The sequence below is a fragment of the Protomyctophum bolini genome (assembly GCF_963924005.1).
Source record: "Protomyctophum bolini genome assembly, chromosome: 2".
Lineage (NCBI taxonomy): Eukaryota > Metazoa > Chordata > Actinopteri > Myctophiformes > Myctophidae > Protomyctophum > Protomyctophum bolini.
In genome coordinates, this window is record NC_137863.1 from 28,050,345 (window position 1) to 28,069,294 (window position 18,950).

General features: G+C 40.6%; 2 protein-coding genes across 2 annotated transcripts; both read right to left on the reverse strand.

The window, feature by feature from the left end:
• Positions 1-2,955: 2,955 nt before the first annotated feature.
• Positions 2,956-15,230, reverse strand: atad3 (ATPase family AAA domain containing 3). Its single transcript, XM_080774310.1, has 16 exons — positions 14,914-15,230; positions 14,443-14,519; positions 13,311-13,412; positions 12,593-12,652; positions 12,436-12,505; positions 8,068-8,233; positions 7,669-7,738; positions 7,099-7,254; positions 6,696-6,752; positions 6,448-6,573; positions 6,206-6,330; positions 5,723-5,774; positions 5,511-5,581; positions 5,168-5,335; positions 4,043-4,151; positions 2,956-3,474 (listed from the first exon to the last, which is right to left on the reverse strand). Exons 1-16 carry the CDS (start codon positions 15,110-15,112, stop codon positions 3,250-3,252), a joined length of 1,833 nt encoding a protein of 610 aa, XP_080630436.1. The 5' UTR covers positions 15,113-15,230; the 3' UTR covers positions 2,956-3,249.
• A 439-nt stretch (positions 15,231-15,669) lies between these two features.
• On the reverse strand, positions 15,670-18,830 carry mrpl20 (mitochondrial ribosomal protein L20). The gene is made up of 4 exons (XM_080793660.1): positions 18,458-18,830; positions 18,080-18,190; positions 17,412-17,489; positions 15,670-16,784 (listed from the first exon to the last, which is right to left on the reverse strand). The coding sequence occupies exons 1-4, from the start codon at positions 18,542-18,544 to the stop codon at positions 16,611-16,613; spliced, it is 450 nt and encodes a 149-aa protein (XP_080649786.1). The 5' UTR covers positions 18,545-18,830; the 3' UTR covers positions 15,670-16,610.
• Positions 18,831-18,950: the final 120 nt, after the last annotated feature.

The window sequence follows — 18,950 nt, forward strand, 5'->3', positions numbered from 1 at the left end:
TGGACGCTGCACCCCCAAAAAGAGCTATAGTAAATATAGTATATCTGCACTGAATGTTGTTTACTTTGGCAGGTAGTCATAGCCACTTCTGAATGGCTGATCTGAAAAAAATCAACTACTGTATATACAGGTATATATCTTGATCACATGACCCCAGAGATAATGTGTACCGGTTTGTGTGAGTTTGACAGAATCTGTAGTAGTAGAAAAATGTGTTGGCAGAAAATGTTATCTGGCACCAGTGGGCAGTGGCCATGGACTATTATTGAGTGAGAATCTAATAAATCCAGGAATTGTATTGTATGAGCTATGGTCACTGAGGCTTTGATTATACAATTTTCAAAAACATTATGTACAGGACACAAAGGTGTAACCTGGGGTTTAATTAATACAAAAACAGATTTTGCCTGAGAATGCTTATTGAATTCTGTAAATAATTTGAGGTTTGTATTTTGTAGGTACCAGACATACTTAGACTTTAGATTCTAGTTGTATGACTTAGTCCAGGGATACTCAAATAGATTTACCTGTGGGCCACATTACAAAAATGGCAAGGGGCCAGGGGCCAGTAGATAAAATTACGACATTAATGATACTTGATAACTTCTCTCTTTCAATTGCTTTATTTTCGCAAAATGTATCAAAGTACAATGTGCATGCACACAATATGTAAATAAATAAATGTGTTACATTTTCTTGCATAAACACAAAGAGCTGTTTCCATAACTGCACAAATTATTGCACATAACATGAGTAGCTGTTATAATAACATAACATGAGTAGCTCTTTGCCTGCCTGCCTGCCTGTCTGTCTGTCTGTCCATGAGTAGTTATTTGTCTGTCTGTCAATGAGTAGCTGTCTTACTGTCTGCCTGTCTATGAGTAGCTGTCTGCCTGCCTGCCTGCCTGTCTGTCCAATTGTCCATGAGTAGCTGTCTGTCTGCCTGTCTGAGTAGCTGTCTGCCTGCCTGCCTAATTGTCCATGAGTAGCTGTCTGTCTGCCTGTCTATGAGTAGCTGTCTGCCTGCCTGCCTAATTGTCCATGAGTAGCTGTCTGTCTGCCTGTCTATGAGTAGCTGTCTGCCTGCCTGCCCAATTGTCTATGAGTAGCTGTCTGTCTGTCTATGAGTAGCTGTCTGCCTTCCTGCCTGTCCAATTGTCCATGAGTAGCTGTCTGTCTATGAGTAGCTGTCTGCCTTCCTGCCTGTCCAATTGTCCATGAGTAGCTGTCTGCCTGCCTGTCCAATTCTCCATGAGTAGCTGTCTGTCTGCCTGTCTATGAGTAGCTGTCTGACTGCCTGCCTGTCCAATTCTCCATGAGTAGCTGTCTGTCTGTCTGTCTATGAGTAGCTGTCTGCCTGCCTGCCTGCCAGCCAGCAAGTTGGTTAACAGAAAATAAATTGTTATGGCTGAGTAAAATAAAATACAATAAACACAATTTGCCTGAAAATAGATTACCCAGCTATATGACCTTTTTCATGAAAAAAAATGAGTAGTGATATGGCTGACTGAGTAAAATAAAACAATCTACCTGAAAATAGATAGCTATAAGTGAAGAGCAATTTCCGCAATTACCATTTCTGCAATTTCCATTTCCGCAATTTCCGCAATTTCCATTTCCGCAATTTCCTCAATTTCCATTTCCACCATTTCCGCAATTACCATTTCTGCAATTTCCACCATTTCCGCAATTACAATTTCCGCAATTTCCATTTCTGCAATTTCCGCAATTTCCATTTCCACCATTTCCACAATTTCCATTTCCGCAATTTCCTCAATTTCCATTTCCACCATTTCCGCAATTACCATTTCCGCAATTTCCATTTCTGCAATTTCCATTTCAAACTATTAATGGCAGCTGGGTTTCATCATTCAAATAAAATAGAATTCTGTCCGTTTAGCTATAAAATTATGTCAGGGAAAAGGGATACACAGTATATGTCTTTCATTTGCATTGCATCTCCCCCCCCCCCCAGCTTTTATTTTCGTTCGAGTAATAGTACAACTCTAATAGTATTACTTATAATAATGTAATTAAAGATAACTTCATTCAGATTTATTTATTTTTATTTCATTTTCCAGATTTTTTTTTAGATTTTCATTGGTGTGCCAGTCATAATGGTCCCGCGGGCCTGATGTGGCCCGCGGGCCTGAGGTTGAGTATCACTGACTTAGTCAATGGTTTGAATCAACTCCTTAAGAGTGATGTGTGACAGTGGCAAGGTTTTATCATATAGCCATAGCAGGGACCACTTTGACTTGTCTCAGGTCATCAGCCATCACTATGAAATATTGAACTCCCAAGTGGTTTTCCCCATAGGAAATAAATTACTGCTAAACCTAACCTATAAGCTCACCATGCATCATTAGCTCAGTGCACTACTACACCGTATATGATGCATACATTAGGTTTGACCCTTCCTCTCACCATGCTGCACTGTGATGCCATAACCTGTACATTTATTTAAATAAAGCCGGCCATTGGATTTAAACAGCGAGTATTATTGTACATGCCAAGTCTCTTGCACATTTTCTAGGGTCTGTCTGACCTGTACTACTGACAGGGCTAAAAATGATAAATGACCATTTTATGTATTGTGTAAGCATACCGGTACACGAGAAATTCCATATTTTAGTTTAAGTGAAAGCTTTCAAGTATAAATTGTGTTGTCTCATGTGATAACCAATGTGATTTAGAAAAAAAATGTCTTAGTAAGAAACATGGAACATTTACGTTTTATATGAAAACACTCACTGTGCACAACATGAATATAATTACAGACAATGGTTTCAATGTAAATCTGTACATACTAGCCAACATTTTAGAATGTTTCAGTCATAACAAATATGGCAAGAGTTGTTAACATGTACTGCCCCCTATCTTGTGTTACATAGGTAGGAGCCAGACAAATACAAAGTAAGACCACATAAGACTACCAGTTCCCCACTGATGCTGAGGTTTGTTTTTTAGGTTAGTGTGTTGTCTGGCCTGTACTTTAAAAACTTGATTCTATCTTTTTAAGCTTCTTTTTCATTTACCAAAGTCCTGTATTATCTTGTGTATATTGTATTGCTGTTGCTAGCACAGTATTGCGTAACATGTCACACCAACAGTGCATTCTAAGCATTTGACACCCCCTCAAACTGGAATTGCATCCTTAGGAGAAGAAGGTACAGCTTTGCTCTCTTCACTTTCAGTCCCACCCTCACAAGGAGCGTTGGCAGCAAGATCACCTAAACTCTGGATCTTTCAATCCAGCATCACAGATCTGTGACTGTGAGACACAGAGTCAAAGCCCATTTTGCCAGCATTGTCTGACGGTCCAGATTGGAGAGGTGGAGCGCTCTTGCCTTCGCCACCTCCGTCTCCATGCAGCCAGTCCATCTTCTGAAAATGCTGCTTGACGGCGTCATCAACACGAGCATCAATCATGGCCTCTGTTAGGATCCCATCTTGAGAGGAATATGCTGCTGCCTGGAAGTGCATGAAACACCAGTGTCCATATCGTTCCATTACTTAATGAGAACAATGTTGCAGCACTTATACAGATATACAGCATGCAGTGTTATTTAACCACTTAAAAAGTGGCATGAAACCCTAGGCTGATTTTGTAGCTTGTTTTTCCAGTTTGTTAAAAACTACTGCAAGGCAGGCTAGTAAGCAATGCAGCTAAAGCTAATAAAATGAATACCGGGTATGATAGGTTTAGGTGTAGCCAGAACCATGGGTGTTAGCCTTATGCAGCCTGCCATGTTTTTACCCTGCTATTTTTAACCAGAACTGGAAAACAAAATACACAATTTGACCTACAGTAGGGATTCATCCCCCTATAATAAGTCCTATTTTACACTTTGACAGTATCATACAAAAAAAATTGTACGCTTCACAAGCTTACAAAAATCTACAAGCTCGCAGCATGTTGTAAGCTTTTATATATATATATACATACACACAAACACACACACACTTGTGGATTACAAAATATACAACAATGTACTGTATATATTTGTAAACCCTATTAACCATTTTAATTAATACACACCTGCCAGGCCACACCCAGTTTGGAGATCTCTCTGCCTGACATGCCCGTTGTGCGTGCTGCAATCTCAGAGCACTTCTTACCATAGTCAAACTGGGTCAGCTTCATCCTCCTGCAAAAAGAGTATGAAAAACATTAAGCTGCCAAAAAATATGAAGTTTTCAGAAAACTTAGGTTATAGAAGGCATTTAAGAATCTGCCTCTAAATGGGTTAAACCCGAGTTAACTCTGTACTTAGATTAAAATAAAAATTTCCTAGGTTTGATCCGTGGCGGCTGTAATATCCTGCCTTTGCAGCATGTGTGTCTGTGTGTCACATGCCACCACTCAGCTGCCAAGACCCCTAAGACTGCTTTGTAATTAATGCCTCAGCATGGCTGGCTGGGCTCCATTTTCACAACAGGCTGTATTTAAACAGCCCTCAGCTAATGATCACACACACTGGCGAAAAGGATTATATTATTTATTTATGTTTATTTGAAGGGACAGCGCATATTTAATAAACACAGCCCAAACAATGCCATGTAAGATACACCGGATTTAGCTAGAATGCTAGTTTCCATCCGTAGTCTCGACTCTCCTAGCATTAAGGCCAGGCTAGTAAGCAACGCAGCTGCCTAAAGCCATTCTAGCCTCACTCACACAAATGGAACACTGAAACACACTGAAAATGTTACTGTGTATATATGTGGGAGGTTAGTGTGTGTGCACATAATACAGTACATATATATTTACAGGAGTGTATAACGTGTGCAAGTGGAACTCATTCTATCTGGGTGAACCATAGAGTATTAAAAGGATAGAGACTGATCTGGTGCGAAGCTCCGCTCCCCCGCTATTTATGTCAGTGGAAGTTGCTCAGTGGCGTTTTGAAGCACCCGGAAGGACTACTTCCGCCTTTTTTTCGATTTGGGCAACAAATTTTGGTGCCCAAATGCGGAAGTGCAACCGAGCGCTCAATGTTAAAGCCCAGCTGCACTGGGTTTCCTCACCTGCAGTCCTTCCTCTTACCACTAGGGCCCAGTGCTTCAACGTTGGAGCACCTCACTGGCCCCTTGGGGTGAACAGAGGCTTGATTATGAGGCCTATTTAAAACACCTGTGTTGCTGTGCAAGTTAAAATACTCACTGCCTCCCTCCGGTGGCCGGCTCCAGCACGTATTTGTCAAAGTACAGTCTCACCAGCCGTTCCCTCTCATCGGGACCTGGTAGAGCGAAGTTCACTATCTCATCTATACGATCATTTATGGCCCAGTCAAACTGCTCCGGTTGGTTGCTGGCAAGAACCATCATGAACCTACAGACAACATACAGATAGATGGCAAAGTGACTGGAATGAGAGTAGCAAGTGACCTCACAAGTAGGGCGTTAATTTTGTGTGATTCATTCCCACTCTGTGTGGCTATAGTGTCCTGGGGGATACAATACATATATATTGAGTCAGATAATATGATATGAATAATTGTAAGTACTTGTTGCTCTGTTCTCCAGTGCGATACAGGAATGCATTCAAAGTGGCTCTGAGGTCTTCACTGATCTTCTCCTAAAAACAAAGGACACAGAATGCAAATTGAAACTGATGAACTTAGGATAAAAACAAGGGAATAGATTGACTGATTGATTTGGGAGCACTAATACATGGCATAAAGAATACTGTACCTAGAAATGTACAAAACAGACTTACAGTGGCTCTCTTGCGAAGGAATGCGTCAGCCTCATCAACAAACAGCAGCAGACTAGAACAAAAAAGAAAGACATGATGCATGTATTATTACTACTACATTGTCAGTATTACAATGGCCAATCAATTCTGTTCTATATGCTTAACTTGGTCTTAATTAGTTGCAGCTATATTTACATGTTCAAACATGTTGCATCAGTGGCGCCGTCAGGACGTAAAAAGTGCAGGGATTGTTTTTTTGGGTTGGGGGGGGCATCGCTCATGATTCACATGGAAACGGTGCTAGACCATGGCATGCACCAGCGCCGGTTGGGGAAAAATAAATAAATAGACCAGGCATCTCCAATAGTGCAGGGACATTCAGACCCAAATGAACCCCCCCCCCCCCCCCCCCCCCCGGCACCTATGCATTGCATCACACCCAACGCTGTTTTATGACACATTTTTATGATCAGTGTAATTAATTAGTTCTGTACAACTGCTTACCCGCGGCGACTTGTATTAGCCCAGTCAAAAACTTTGTGCATTGCAGTCACACCATCGCGACCCATGGGCGCCACGTCACCACCCGTCATAATTGCGTAATCCATACCAGAATGCATTGCCAGTTTCTGCTCAAAAACAGGGAAAAGTACCCCACAGTAGTGTAAAGCTACCATATATATAAAACCACACAAGCACATGATCATAGTGTATGCATCATTCATCTTTTGTAATCTTGCAATTACCTTGGCAAAGAGAGTTTTTCCAGTGCCTGGAGGTCCATACATGAGAATGTTTCTGTAAAGGCCACGGTTCTGTCTTGTGTTTCTAGTTGCTATGGCAATGTCACGCACACGCTCCTCCAGGGACGGCTGAGCGACCAGAAGAAAATGCATTTTTAGTGGTTATATGAAAAATATATACACATCTGTATTTGTCACACCCGCCCTTTATTTGGTAAAAAGTCTCACCAGCTTGAAGAACTGGCACTTACACTGAGCACAACTCCTTCAAGGGCATCCTGAGGTTTGCTTCTCAGTCGTTTGGCCACCTAAGAGGTGAAGGAAGAGAGACAGAAGAGATGTTAAAACGCTCCCTGTTGCATCTAATTTCTTGGGTACCCCAGCATTTGTGTGTGTTTTCCATCCAAAAACTGGGTAATAGGTCTATTTTGCACTACATCTTTAACAAGTAATCACATAGAGATGAACAAAACCATACAGTCAGTAGGTATATATGCTTAACCACATGAACCCTAGCGTCCTTATTCTGGGGCAAACAATCATCAAAAATAGCAACAAGTTCAAGTTTGTATATCGGCTATTTTCGGCAAGTGGATTTGGTGTAGAGAAAAAGGAGCGGTTTAAGTAAGTATTGAGTTGGGCGGGCCCCGCCACCTTGATGGGATGCTTGATTGCCTCCCCAACAGTGATGCGGGAGGTCTCCCTGACCAATGATGGCTTCCCAAGCCGGGCCTCAATGTAGCGTCCTCCCACTGCCGTTGCATTGCGGGCTGTATATACTCCCACAGCTAAAAGGGTAAGTCCTGCTACCTGGTGAAGTGAGGGGAGATTTTCACAGCATTCAGAATTTCAATACAGCATTGATTAATGTCAACAGATTACAAAGGACAATACTAATTTAATAATTTAAGTCATACTGCGTGTAACAATCATTTTAGCGACAAGCTCCGTTTGTCTATTAAGGAACGCTGAAAAAAGAAATGCTGCAGTGTCCTAGTGCACAAGTATGTTTTGGAAAGCAACAAGTAGTCAGAGTGAAAGATTATATCTAAATAACTTTTGTCTAATACCTGTACAGGAATGTGCAAAGTTCAGTTTACTGCAATGATTACCCCAATACGCAGTCTGAACTGGAAAATCAGGGTTTCACAAACATATTTGTATTTCCAGTAGGATAAATCAGATGGTTCACAAAGTCAATGTGGAGATGAAGAGATGTCTCACCGTAGCTGTGATTTTGTCCCAGTCTGACACAAAGGCCCGAAAACCTTCTCCGAACACAGTGCCAGCAGTCCTAAAAGAAGATGTGTGGTTACAACCTGGTCCTAGCTTCTCAAAATCTTGTTCCATTGAAAGTTAATCAGACAAATCACTATTGATTTGATGCAGTCACCGTTCTTAGATTACCGTATTTATTTACTTCCCAATAATCACACTACCTAAAGATCTTCCCACTCTTTTGCAACCATTCCTCATGGGATTATAAAACACTACTTACAATAGTAAAAAATAACTACATTGGATCCTTTGGAACACAAGTATTTTTTTACCCATTTCCTGAAAAGTGATGGTTTTAGACATACAAGGTATGGTAAAGTGACCATATGTTAGTGTGCATCTTACCTTATGGACTCCAAAACAGTCTGCCTGTGTTCTGCTGCCTTCAGACGGATCTGCTCACGGATCAGATCAGCATTCTCTCTCTCCACATGGGCCCGTGCTTTAGACTCTGCCTCGATACGTAGAAGCTCATTCTTGTGCCTCAGAGACATCTCATGCTCTATCGTTGCTAGAGACACCAGGACACAAGACACATGGATGAAAACTCCCCTCTAGAGCAGTGGTTCTCAAACATATGCATGGCAAATATTTTCTGATAGGGACTCCATAAGAGTGTTGTTAAAACATTTTTCCAAATTATGCAGTTTTATAGAAAATAGATCTACAACAATCAATCACAATCACACATGGGCGTGTTGTAATTATACATACATATATATATATATATATATATATATATATATATATATATATCACCCATTCTTGAGATAAGGGACAAAACCTTTTTCAAACTGGATTTTTTTTTTTTTTAAGATACATTCAAATCAAATAGATGTATTTGTAGACACAGGTCTCAACTACCAATCTTGAGAAGGAACAGGTTTTTCGCATAACATTTCTTTCTAAAATGGGACATTTATGCACTTAATACCTGATTCATGTCAACTCCGTCAGACACACTAAAATCCCTTTTAATTGAATTTTATCATTTCAACAATAATATAAAGTCCTCAGTTATCTTATAATGGCTTTCAGTAATCAAGTTAAGTAATACAAATCTTTTAATATTATTTTGTTCCAATATCACACTATTATGAAATATCCAATTTCTCAAAACCGTCATTTCAACCTTTATTTTCAATATTATAACATGAAAACCATGTAAAAAAAAAAAAAAAACATCATTACGTATCATTTCAGTTGGTGTTTCAATACATAAGCACAAAAGATTTGACAGCGAATTTTCTATTTCTTTGGAAATTAACAAAAACATCACGGGACGAACGTCTGACGGAGTTGACGAACATCTGACGGAGTTGACACGTTTAACTGATTTAGGTTCTAGACCACCTAGGATCTTGATTCTGGTGACTAATCCCACATTTTCAAGGATGAGGAATACAGTGGTACTATTTAGATTTGCCCTGTGAACATGGCAGCCATTTTTCAAAATGGCCGCCAACTTTCTGTTATTTCCCAATAACTCAAGTTCTACACCACCTAGGATCTTGATTCTGGTGACTAATCATACATTTTCAAGGATGTGGGATACATTGGTACTATTTAGATTTGTCCTGTGACCATGGTAGACATTTTTCAAAACGGCCGCCAACTTTCTGTTATTTCCCAATAACTCAAGTTCTACACCACCTAGGATCTTGATTCTGGTGACTAATCATACATTTTCAAGGGTGAGGAATACAGTTGTACTATTTAGATTTATCCTGTGACCATGGATGGTAGACATTTTCAAAAATGGTGGACCTGCTATTATTTTACCAATTTACTCAGGGAATATTATCAGAATAATATAAAATCTGTGAATACATTTCTTACCAAGAATTTTCTTCACCAATGTTTGTAAAGGTGTCTACTAACATATCCCACATTGGTTTCTATTTGACCACCCTAGGGGCATGTTTGACAGCTGCTGAAAGTTGGGTACCATCAACAACCAATATAAGGCTAAATGTTCTAAATTTCATTATGCTTTAAGTAGCATGTGGCATGTCAAACTAGGGGCTTTTCATGATTCTGGATCCATTCCAAGCATTCGTTTTGCACAAAAAACACTACGTTGGCTAAAAACGGCCATAGCCATCATCACAGATGTGATGAGGTCAGCACATGTCGGCACATTTGGGCAAGTGGCTATGGCCAAACTAGGGGGTCTATGGCCAAACTAGGGGTCAAACTCCTTGGGCTAAATTCGGTGAGGTGAACAGTGAGCAGTGAACAGTGAGCGAAAGACTGAAGACAGAAGATTTGGCTTCAGGACCATCAGGCAGGATGTGCAGACACTGAAGGCATCAGTGTCTTTCTGTGTCACCAGCATGTCAACCAAAGCAATGTTACCAAATCAAAGGAGCCTTCACCTCATGTCACCTGGGGCTGGGTGAGCAATCGTATCCTGTATCTAAACTCACAACTAAATACAGACACTTGGCCAGACTGCCGTTTGAAAGGGTCAAACCCCTCATCCTGATTGGGGAAGACCACCCCACCTAATCACACCAACCGAACAAGTGAGGTTGGGGCCTCCAGGTGGGCCAGCAGCCATCTGCACAAGACTGGGCTGGACCCTGCAGGAAAGCAATCTCCAGCCAAGACAATGTAAGTTGACTATAACAGAGCCCCAGAACACAGAGCTCAGGAGAAGGATGGAGAAACACTGGCAGGAGGCCACCAAGATACAATGCCCCAGAGACCCAGAGTGTGCCACCACTGGCAGTAAGGAGATCAACTGCTGCAGCAAAGATGTCATGAAAGGCAAGTCTCCACCAAAAAAAACCCTGAACCTAATCGGGGTGTCAAGAGACCAAAGTTTCTCCCCCACAGTTCCCTGCAGTGGCCAGTGAAGTCAAACTGTGCATCTGTACCTGAAATGGGCAAGTCAAAGGCCAGAAAGCCCACCTCCTTTTAATGTCCTGTCAGTAGAAACTCAACCTGCACCTGAAATAAGCCCTTACCTCTCCCAGAGAAAGTTCATCCTTGAAAATGTAATGATTAGTCGCCAGAATCAAGATCCTTGGTGGTCTAAAACTTGAGTTATTGGTAAAATAACAGCAGGTTGGTGGTCATTTTGAAAAACAATGGCTGCCATGGTCACAGGACAAATCTAAATAGTACCACTGTATTTCTCATCTTTTAAAATGTATGATTAGTCGCCAAAATCAAGATCCTAGGTGGTCTAAAACTTGAGTTATTGTAAAATAACAGCAGGTGGCGGCCATTTTGAAAAAAAAAATGGCTGCTATGGTCACAGGACAAATCTAAATATTACCAATGTACCCCACATCCTTGAAAATGTATGATTAGTCACCAGAATCAAGATCCTAGGTGGTGTAGAACTTGAGTTATTGTAAAATAACAGCAGGTGGCGGCCATTTTGAAAAATGGCTGCCATGGTCACAGGGAAAGTCTAAATTGTACCACTGTATCCCTCATCCTTGAAAATGAGGTCTTAGTCACCAGAATCAAGATCCTAGGTGGTGTAGAACTTGAGTTATTGTAAAATAACATTAGGTGGCAGCTCTTTTGTAATATGGCTGCCATGGTCACCACGAGACAAATCTGTGATGGCCCCATAGCCAAAAATGTTCCTTAAGGCATGCTCTAACTGTGTGCCAAATTAGAATACTGCCCATTATTCAAAAACAATAATTTTATTGTTTTAGGAACACTTTTGTCAACTCCGTCAGATACACGTCAACTCCGTCAGACACAAAATCTGACGGAGTTGACGTCTGACGGAGTTGACAAAATGGCATTTGTTTTCATCTTAACCCTCTTTAGTACAATGTAGCCATTTTGTTTTTGCTTAATTTTGTTAGCTAAACCTAACCCCTAAACTAAAATAATAAACATTATTTTGGAATTCTTAACAAAGATCATAAAAATGTCCTGACGGAGTTGACATGTAAAAGCTGTGACCACATTGTTATCAACATTGTTTGTTTAAAATATCAAACAATTGAATGCTTGTCAGACCAGGTACTCCACTGTTGCAACAAATATAAATGGGACTTGGAAAAGGAGTCTTCAGGCTAAATCTGTGGACAATATTTTCTGATTAATTTAAGACTTTTAAAAAAACCTGACGGAGTTGACGGAGACGTGGGACGAACATTTGATAGGAGATATTTAATAGAAAATATAAATTAAAATTAACTCTGTATATTATTTGCTATGTTGTTGACAATCTACTTTAATTTAGTATGTATATTTATGTGATTGTGACAGTATTAGACACTTTTTTGGCAGTTTGAAATTGTGGCCACTTGCTGGGGACAGGCTAAATACAGGCCTTTTTGGGTACAGGGCCTGCTTTTAACTAATTCAGATGGAATATGAAAACAATTATAATGAAATTAAGGGCATAATAATACACAACTGTATTACACTTAACTTTGCAAGTGCTTTTATTTTTATGAATTAATTTATTTTTTACATAAAATAAGGCTCTTATGTGTGGGACATGTTTTTTCCACTTTTGTCCCTCATCTCAAGAATGAGTGATATATAAAATAGGATTAAAGTGGTTAGACTGATTTTGATGCCATTTAATTCTGCTGGGGACCCCCTGGGCCACCCTGAAAGACCCCTGGGGGGTGCCTGGATCTCACTTAGAGAACAACTGTTCTCAAGTATTAATCTGTAGTTTTCCCATGACTGTGTGATTGGCTTTACAGAGCGAGGCTAAAGCAATACCTTTCCTCATGGCCTCCTGTTTATTTACTGAATCCTCTTGTTTGCGAAGGTTTTCCTCATTTATGGCTTGCTGTAAGAAAACAAAAATCCCAATGTGTTTGTTTTTTTACACAAGGCAAAAACACATTTGAATTTAACATAATGGATATGGCCTAACCTGTTGTCTCAGTTGGTCCTCATACCTCTGTCTGGCAAGTCTGTCCTGGAACTGAGCTCTCTGTGATGGGCCAGAAAAAAACAGTAACCATACTGACCACTATATAGCACCCCCTGCTGGACTAACAGAACTCATAACCACCATTCTGGTTCAATATTTCATGATTTGCGGCATTTTGTTTGAAACCATGCACTCCTGCGAACTTTGGTAGCCAACCTTAGCCAATCAGGATGGAGTCTGAAAAATCTGAAAGACCGGTTTCGTTGAATGACTCTAGAGAGACTGTGTACCAATTTGCGTGATGTTTGGACAAAATCTGTAGGTGTACTGTGTACTGTCTTTTTTGCACAAAGCGGACTCCTGGTGGCGCTATTAGAGGCCAATGTGAAAAGGTTCAGCTGTGGCATTCAGGGAGTGTGTGTGCAGAGTATGGCTGTGATCAAGCCAACAGTGCCGGAGATTAGCTGTCCACAGACGGACACACACACACACACACACACACACACACGGAGTGCAAAACATACTCTCTAATTCAAATTAAATTTAAAATAATAATAAGACTTTTAAATAATCATTGCAAAAGTTTCATATAATCAAGATATTGATTTTAAGTCATATGTCACATCTTTCTTCTTGAAACCATTTAGACGAGGGACAAAAAAGATCTTATCACTGAAATTCTGTCAAAAGCAGACCCTCATGATGATCTAATTCTCACTGCTTGATGCTGTTTGGTCTCCTCGTTCAGAGTTTTCCTCTTCTCCTCTGAATGGATGCGGAGCTGGTCTCCTTTGAGCTGTTCAACTGCAGCCTCGTATTCCTGCCATCATGACAAAAGAACAGACAAAAGGAATTTTGCAAGGAATGCAGAATCTTTAACACACATCACTACAGCAATGCCATGCTGAACGTGAGTGATGGATAGAACATGAAGCCCTGTAAATTCAGATGAATATTGATTGCAAGCAGAGTGTACAACCATTTTAACCTGCCTATATGTAATGTATCCTTTATTCTGAAAAAGGAAGGTCTTGCAACTCACTTGCTCCAAAACACAAACGTTTGGAACTTCTTCAGGTTAGCCGTTTGTTTGAATGCGTTTAAAGTGAATTGTGAGCCCTCTTTTTCTGTATGATTTTTCTGCTTTTGCAGTTTGGCTCAGCACCAAAGACGGATGAGAGTTATTTTAGTTTTTGAATGCCATTCAATTTGCAGGAAAGTACTGTGCCAGGGCTAGACCAGGTTTTTGTCTATGGCGCAATCACATCAGACCCAGAGAGAATTGTGACAATTGTGTGTAAGATAGAGGCAGAGCCTATGCTGTAAATGGGGTATGGTCACCTTCAGCACTACAGAAAAGTGATAAAATCACTTTCCCAATATGACTCTGTGAGAACTTGAACAGTGTAGCTGTCCCAGTTATGGGTATTTTGTAATATTCCATTTTATTGCTTACCTTTCTGAAAATGTATAATATGTGAACATTATATGTATGTTTATTTGGGTACATATTGTATTTGCATGCCGTGTGTGGTGCCTGGTCCTTTATTGCTGTTCATTATGACCTAGAAGGGCATGCAGGAGAAGAGCCCTGTGATTAGAGTGAGGCAGTAAACAGTGTTGTACTTCTATCGATCGTTTAATTGTTTGTGTACATATCATTGTGTTTGTTTATATATAATACGGACATCATGATTGACTGACAACAAGGACATTCATATTTCATTGTGTTTAAAATAATATTGTTATGTTTTGCAGTTTTTCACGTTGTCTTGGGGAAATAAACAACCTTGAGATATCAGTTGAGCGTTTGTTATTCTGCTGGATAGGAGCGGTTATAGACAGTATACCTTTATTTTGCTTTGGTGTTCCATCTGAACGCTCTGCTCCTGCATGCGAGCCAGATCCAATGCTTCTTTGGCATGACCTGAAGTTCAGAGACAGACAACGCAGGGCTCTAGTCCAACACAGCAGTTTAATTGAAATGGATGACTTTACACTAGGTTACTTTGGGTTACATAGATCAATCATTATTCTGATGATCATACAACATAATATGAGTACACAGCCTGATGGAAATGGAATGAGCATGACCTTTGCACTCTTCACCTAGAATAACCTAGAACGGTGAGTCGAGTTCAACCCTCTACGATAGATGTTGCATCAGCATCACCGACAGTGATTCACTGACCGTTTGGTCTGTCTGAGAGCATCTCGGGCTATAGGTAGCTACTGTACTTAAAGAGCCATGACTCATGCTGCTAAGAAACAGTGAAGACTCATTATTAAAGAAGTATTAGTATTTGCCCTCAATGACTTACGAGACCGGTCCAGGTCCTTGGCTGCCTGAGCTGCTCGCTCCAGTCCGGTTGGATCGAAGTTGCTCCATTTGTCCTTGGGTTTATCTCCAGCACCGCCGCCACTAGAATCGCCGCCGGCCGGGGGAGGAGGTGGTGGTGGTTGCGGGAGGCCAGGCGGAGGTTCAGGCTGACCTCTGTTGAGTCCAAACAGCCAGGACATTGCAGAATTTGCAGTGACAATAAGGGCTAAATGGATACGCCGGCAGAAAGACACCGATCTGTCACCTCACTTCCTCCACACGCGTGTAGTTGACCTGTCACGCTGCAATTGTCTACGCAAGCGCACGACACACACAAAAAATATGTTTCTGAATAAAAGCCTATGTGATTGGCTATCGACAAATACGATACTTTCTCATTGGCTGTCTTCAGAAGGTTGTGTGACCCCGCCTACAATAATACGGTGGCCGTGGAGGTAATTTATCCAAGGTTTAATACAAACTCATGCCATAGATAAGACTGGTAAAAGATCATGTCTCAATTAATTTCAAAATTGAAATGTACCCTTGTAACCCTTGTCTGTTAACTCAGTGCATACAAATGGGTACTCTCAAAAAGTTAAATTAACTGTGTATACTGTTTGGGGGTCCTTCACATGAAAAGGTTTGAGAACCACTGGACTACAGTATATGACTAGAGAGTAGAGACTACAGTAAGTGGAAACTAATTAACACCCTGCACACTAGCTACAGTTACATTAACAATGAGGACACTGGCTTGAATAACAAAATATTTAATCAACAATAACATTTTACATACACATTTACCAGAATTGGTAAAATACACATATTTACAGAGGCAAAAGGTTTTACAGTCAACATAATCTGGCTGCCTTACATCAGGGAAATGTCATAGTTGGTTTGTGACTGATTATCAAATCATTCAGGCCAGGGGCGCCAGAGGGTGGGTGGGGGTCAGAAGGGTCTGGCACCGTTTCCATTTTGCGGCGCAATTATAGTTGTGCATTGGCTGCATATGTGCTGCAGTAGCTCTTATAGTCTCAACTCGATAAAGGTGTCAGACCAGCTAATACACAACAATGTACAGTAAGTCATGACTCATGACGTCCATCCCCCCCAACATAATGTCCCCACACTTTATATGTCCTGACACACCACTGATCACATTCACAAATTAAATGAGTGGTAGTGGCTCAGCAGGAGGTAGATCGGCCACTAAGTCTTTGAGGAAGACACTGAACCCATAAACTGTTCCCTATAGCCAAATTCCAATACCTAAAATCTCGGCCACTCGCTCACTCACTCGGTAACTCCAGCATGGCAAATTATGGTGAAATTGGTGACCTGCTGAAATATGTGACCATCTTGTTGTCTTCATACAACTTTTAAATTGGCCATAGGAAACAACTGTAGTAGCTATGCAGAAGGGCTGCACCATTATGGATAAAGTGATAATTGTGATTATTTTGCTTAATATTGTAATCACGATTATTGGTGAAAGCAAACATTTGACCAATAAGGCGTATTAATTAGTTTCCAACTTTCATGATTACATATTTTGTGAAAATCACAAATTCTGAAAAAGTTTGGTTAAATCGAGCAGCCCTATTATGCAGTCTGTTTAACCATTGCATGTACATGATCCAGAACCCAGGAGCAGCACTCTACAGTAGCAATAAGCAGTCAAAGGCAGGCTCGTTACTGATGAAGAACAACACGAGAGAAGACACCAGTAGGCTCTGAGCCATCGCCCAATGCTGCACGGAATCCTTCCTCTCGCCGCGCTTGTGCCAGCTTCGTTAGAGAGAGAAATGTCCGAGGTTCGGTGATGGCAAGATCACTAAGAACACGGCGATTGACTTGAACGCCAGTCTGTATGGGAAAAACAGAAAAGCGCAGGCAGATGATATCAAAATGCACCAACAAAGAAAATAGAGCTACCACAAATCAGCGTTGGTGTGTGTCAATTATGTCCTGAAGACATAATATGTCTTATTATATATATTATATATAATGATCATTCAATATTGTGAAGTGGAAAAGACACAGTGGATTGATTGAATACCTAGTCAAAGGTTACGCTGAGATCACACAAATGCAGAGGGGAACGTTTCTATTATGGTTCATTGTGGTCCATACAATACAAAACATATTGGAATAAAGCTCAGTATAATCATGGTATATTTACAGAGAAAGGAGGGGGGGGGGGGGGGAGCGCGCTATGAGGCTATTTTTGAATATATCTTTGAATATATATTCTTTCAAAGTGAATGTTTTTAACTCTGGTCTAAATGGGTTAAGTTGAGCCTTGCGGTTACCTCAGTTAGTCAAGAACCTTTATTTTTAAACTTTTTCATTCCACATTTTGGTGGCAGCATAGTGGAACACATTTTTACCCATGTTTGAACCGAATTTTGGGGGAACAAGCTACGGTCAAATTATCAGATCTCCTTCTGGTGTTATGAATTAATGGTTGCCGGATCATGTAAGACTACAAACCTTTATCATGTTGTGCATAAGGGCAGGGTACTTCATACCATGCTCTCGTGATGCTGCTGCAATGCGTGTAATCCACAGCTTAAGACACAGAACAAAAACAACAATGATTAGAGACAACCTAAATTCATACTATTGAGATTTAAAATGACATAATTGGATTCTTACTCTACTAAGAAAATATTTTGACATTTTGTTTAGTAAATTCAGAGGCCTACTGCAGCACATGAAACACTATTAGGTAAGGATTGTAGACTGTGGATCAGAGGGAAGGAACTGAGCAGTGTAACAGTTTACAACCTCTTGAGATGTGTGCAGCGTCTACTGATCTTACAAATCAACAATGAATGCTCTATCAGCCGCGCCCATGTAGTTTTCTGTGGATTCAGATTCTCAATGTAGTGCCCAGGGACCCCCAGGGCCAGGGGTCCGTGAGGGAGTTCCAGGGAGTCCTTACAGTTACTTGATTATGATATTTAGGAACCAAATTGACCTTTTATACAGGTCTGACTTTGTAACTCAGACTGCATAGCATATACAACTTTCATTTGTACACTACGAGTTAGAAATAAACCGTGTCAAATGGGGGGCTCATGCATATCAAATTAGTGGTCCCTGGCCTGGTCCTTAATTAAAAAGCATGAGAAGAACCAGTGCAGTACATTACTCACCGATCGCATGGTATGTTTCTTTTGCTTCCTGGCTTTGGTGGCGTAGACAAAGGCCCTTCGTACAGCTTTTACAGCCAATTTGTAGCAGCGATTCTTTCTGCCTCTGAAATGCTGTTGATATAACCCAGAACAATGACTTACAATCTCACATTGTCATCACCATCATTTGATATTAGATTAGCTATAGCCTATGACAGTGAGCCAACCTTCCACGTGGTCAAAGCCTTGGCATATCCAAAGATAAAAAAGCATAAAAGGTGTGCTCTACTATTTATCATAAAGACATCACAGACGTAATATATTCAGGCTAAATTAATTGTACCAGAACAAACCTTTCAGATAACCAGTTTACCAGTAGCTAACATTGGTCTCTCTTACCCGTGCATGCTTGAGAAGTTCTTGAACCTTCCAGTATCTATCAGGTCCGCGGTTTCGGATCCAGCAGGATAATGTCAGAAACACCATTTTCTATTCTGTCAATATTATTATAGACTACTTTATTAAACACTTTAGCACATTTGGTGACCTTAAACTAGCTCCATCTGCGTGGATGTCGCTTCCTGGTGGGTGAAGACTGAGTGAGTTCAATTTCTCAACCCGTGCGGCAGAGGTGCACAGAGTCTGTTGGATTAGTTTTCTCATTATGCGTGTCATTGTATTAATTTGTATTATAAGTACACGGTAATGTTGAAGATGTAAAGAGGATCAAATAAAAAGGGATAATTCGTCGAAGAAATACAAACGGCTATTCTCTCGAGCTGATTGTTATTGTATAACCGGGACACGCCGCGGTAAAATAAACGACCGTACCCTCTGAATGGCGGCGCAGTCGCAGTGCAGGTTGTGATAGACTGGGATCAATGTGCTCAAC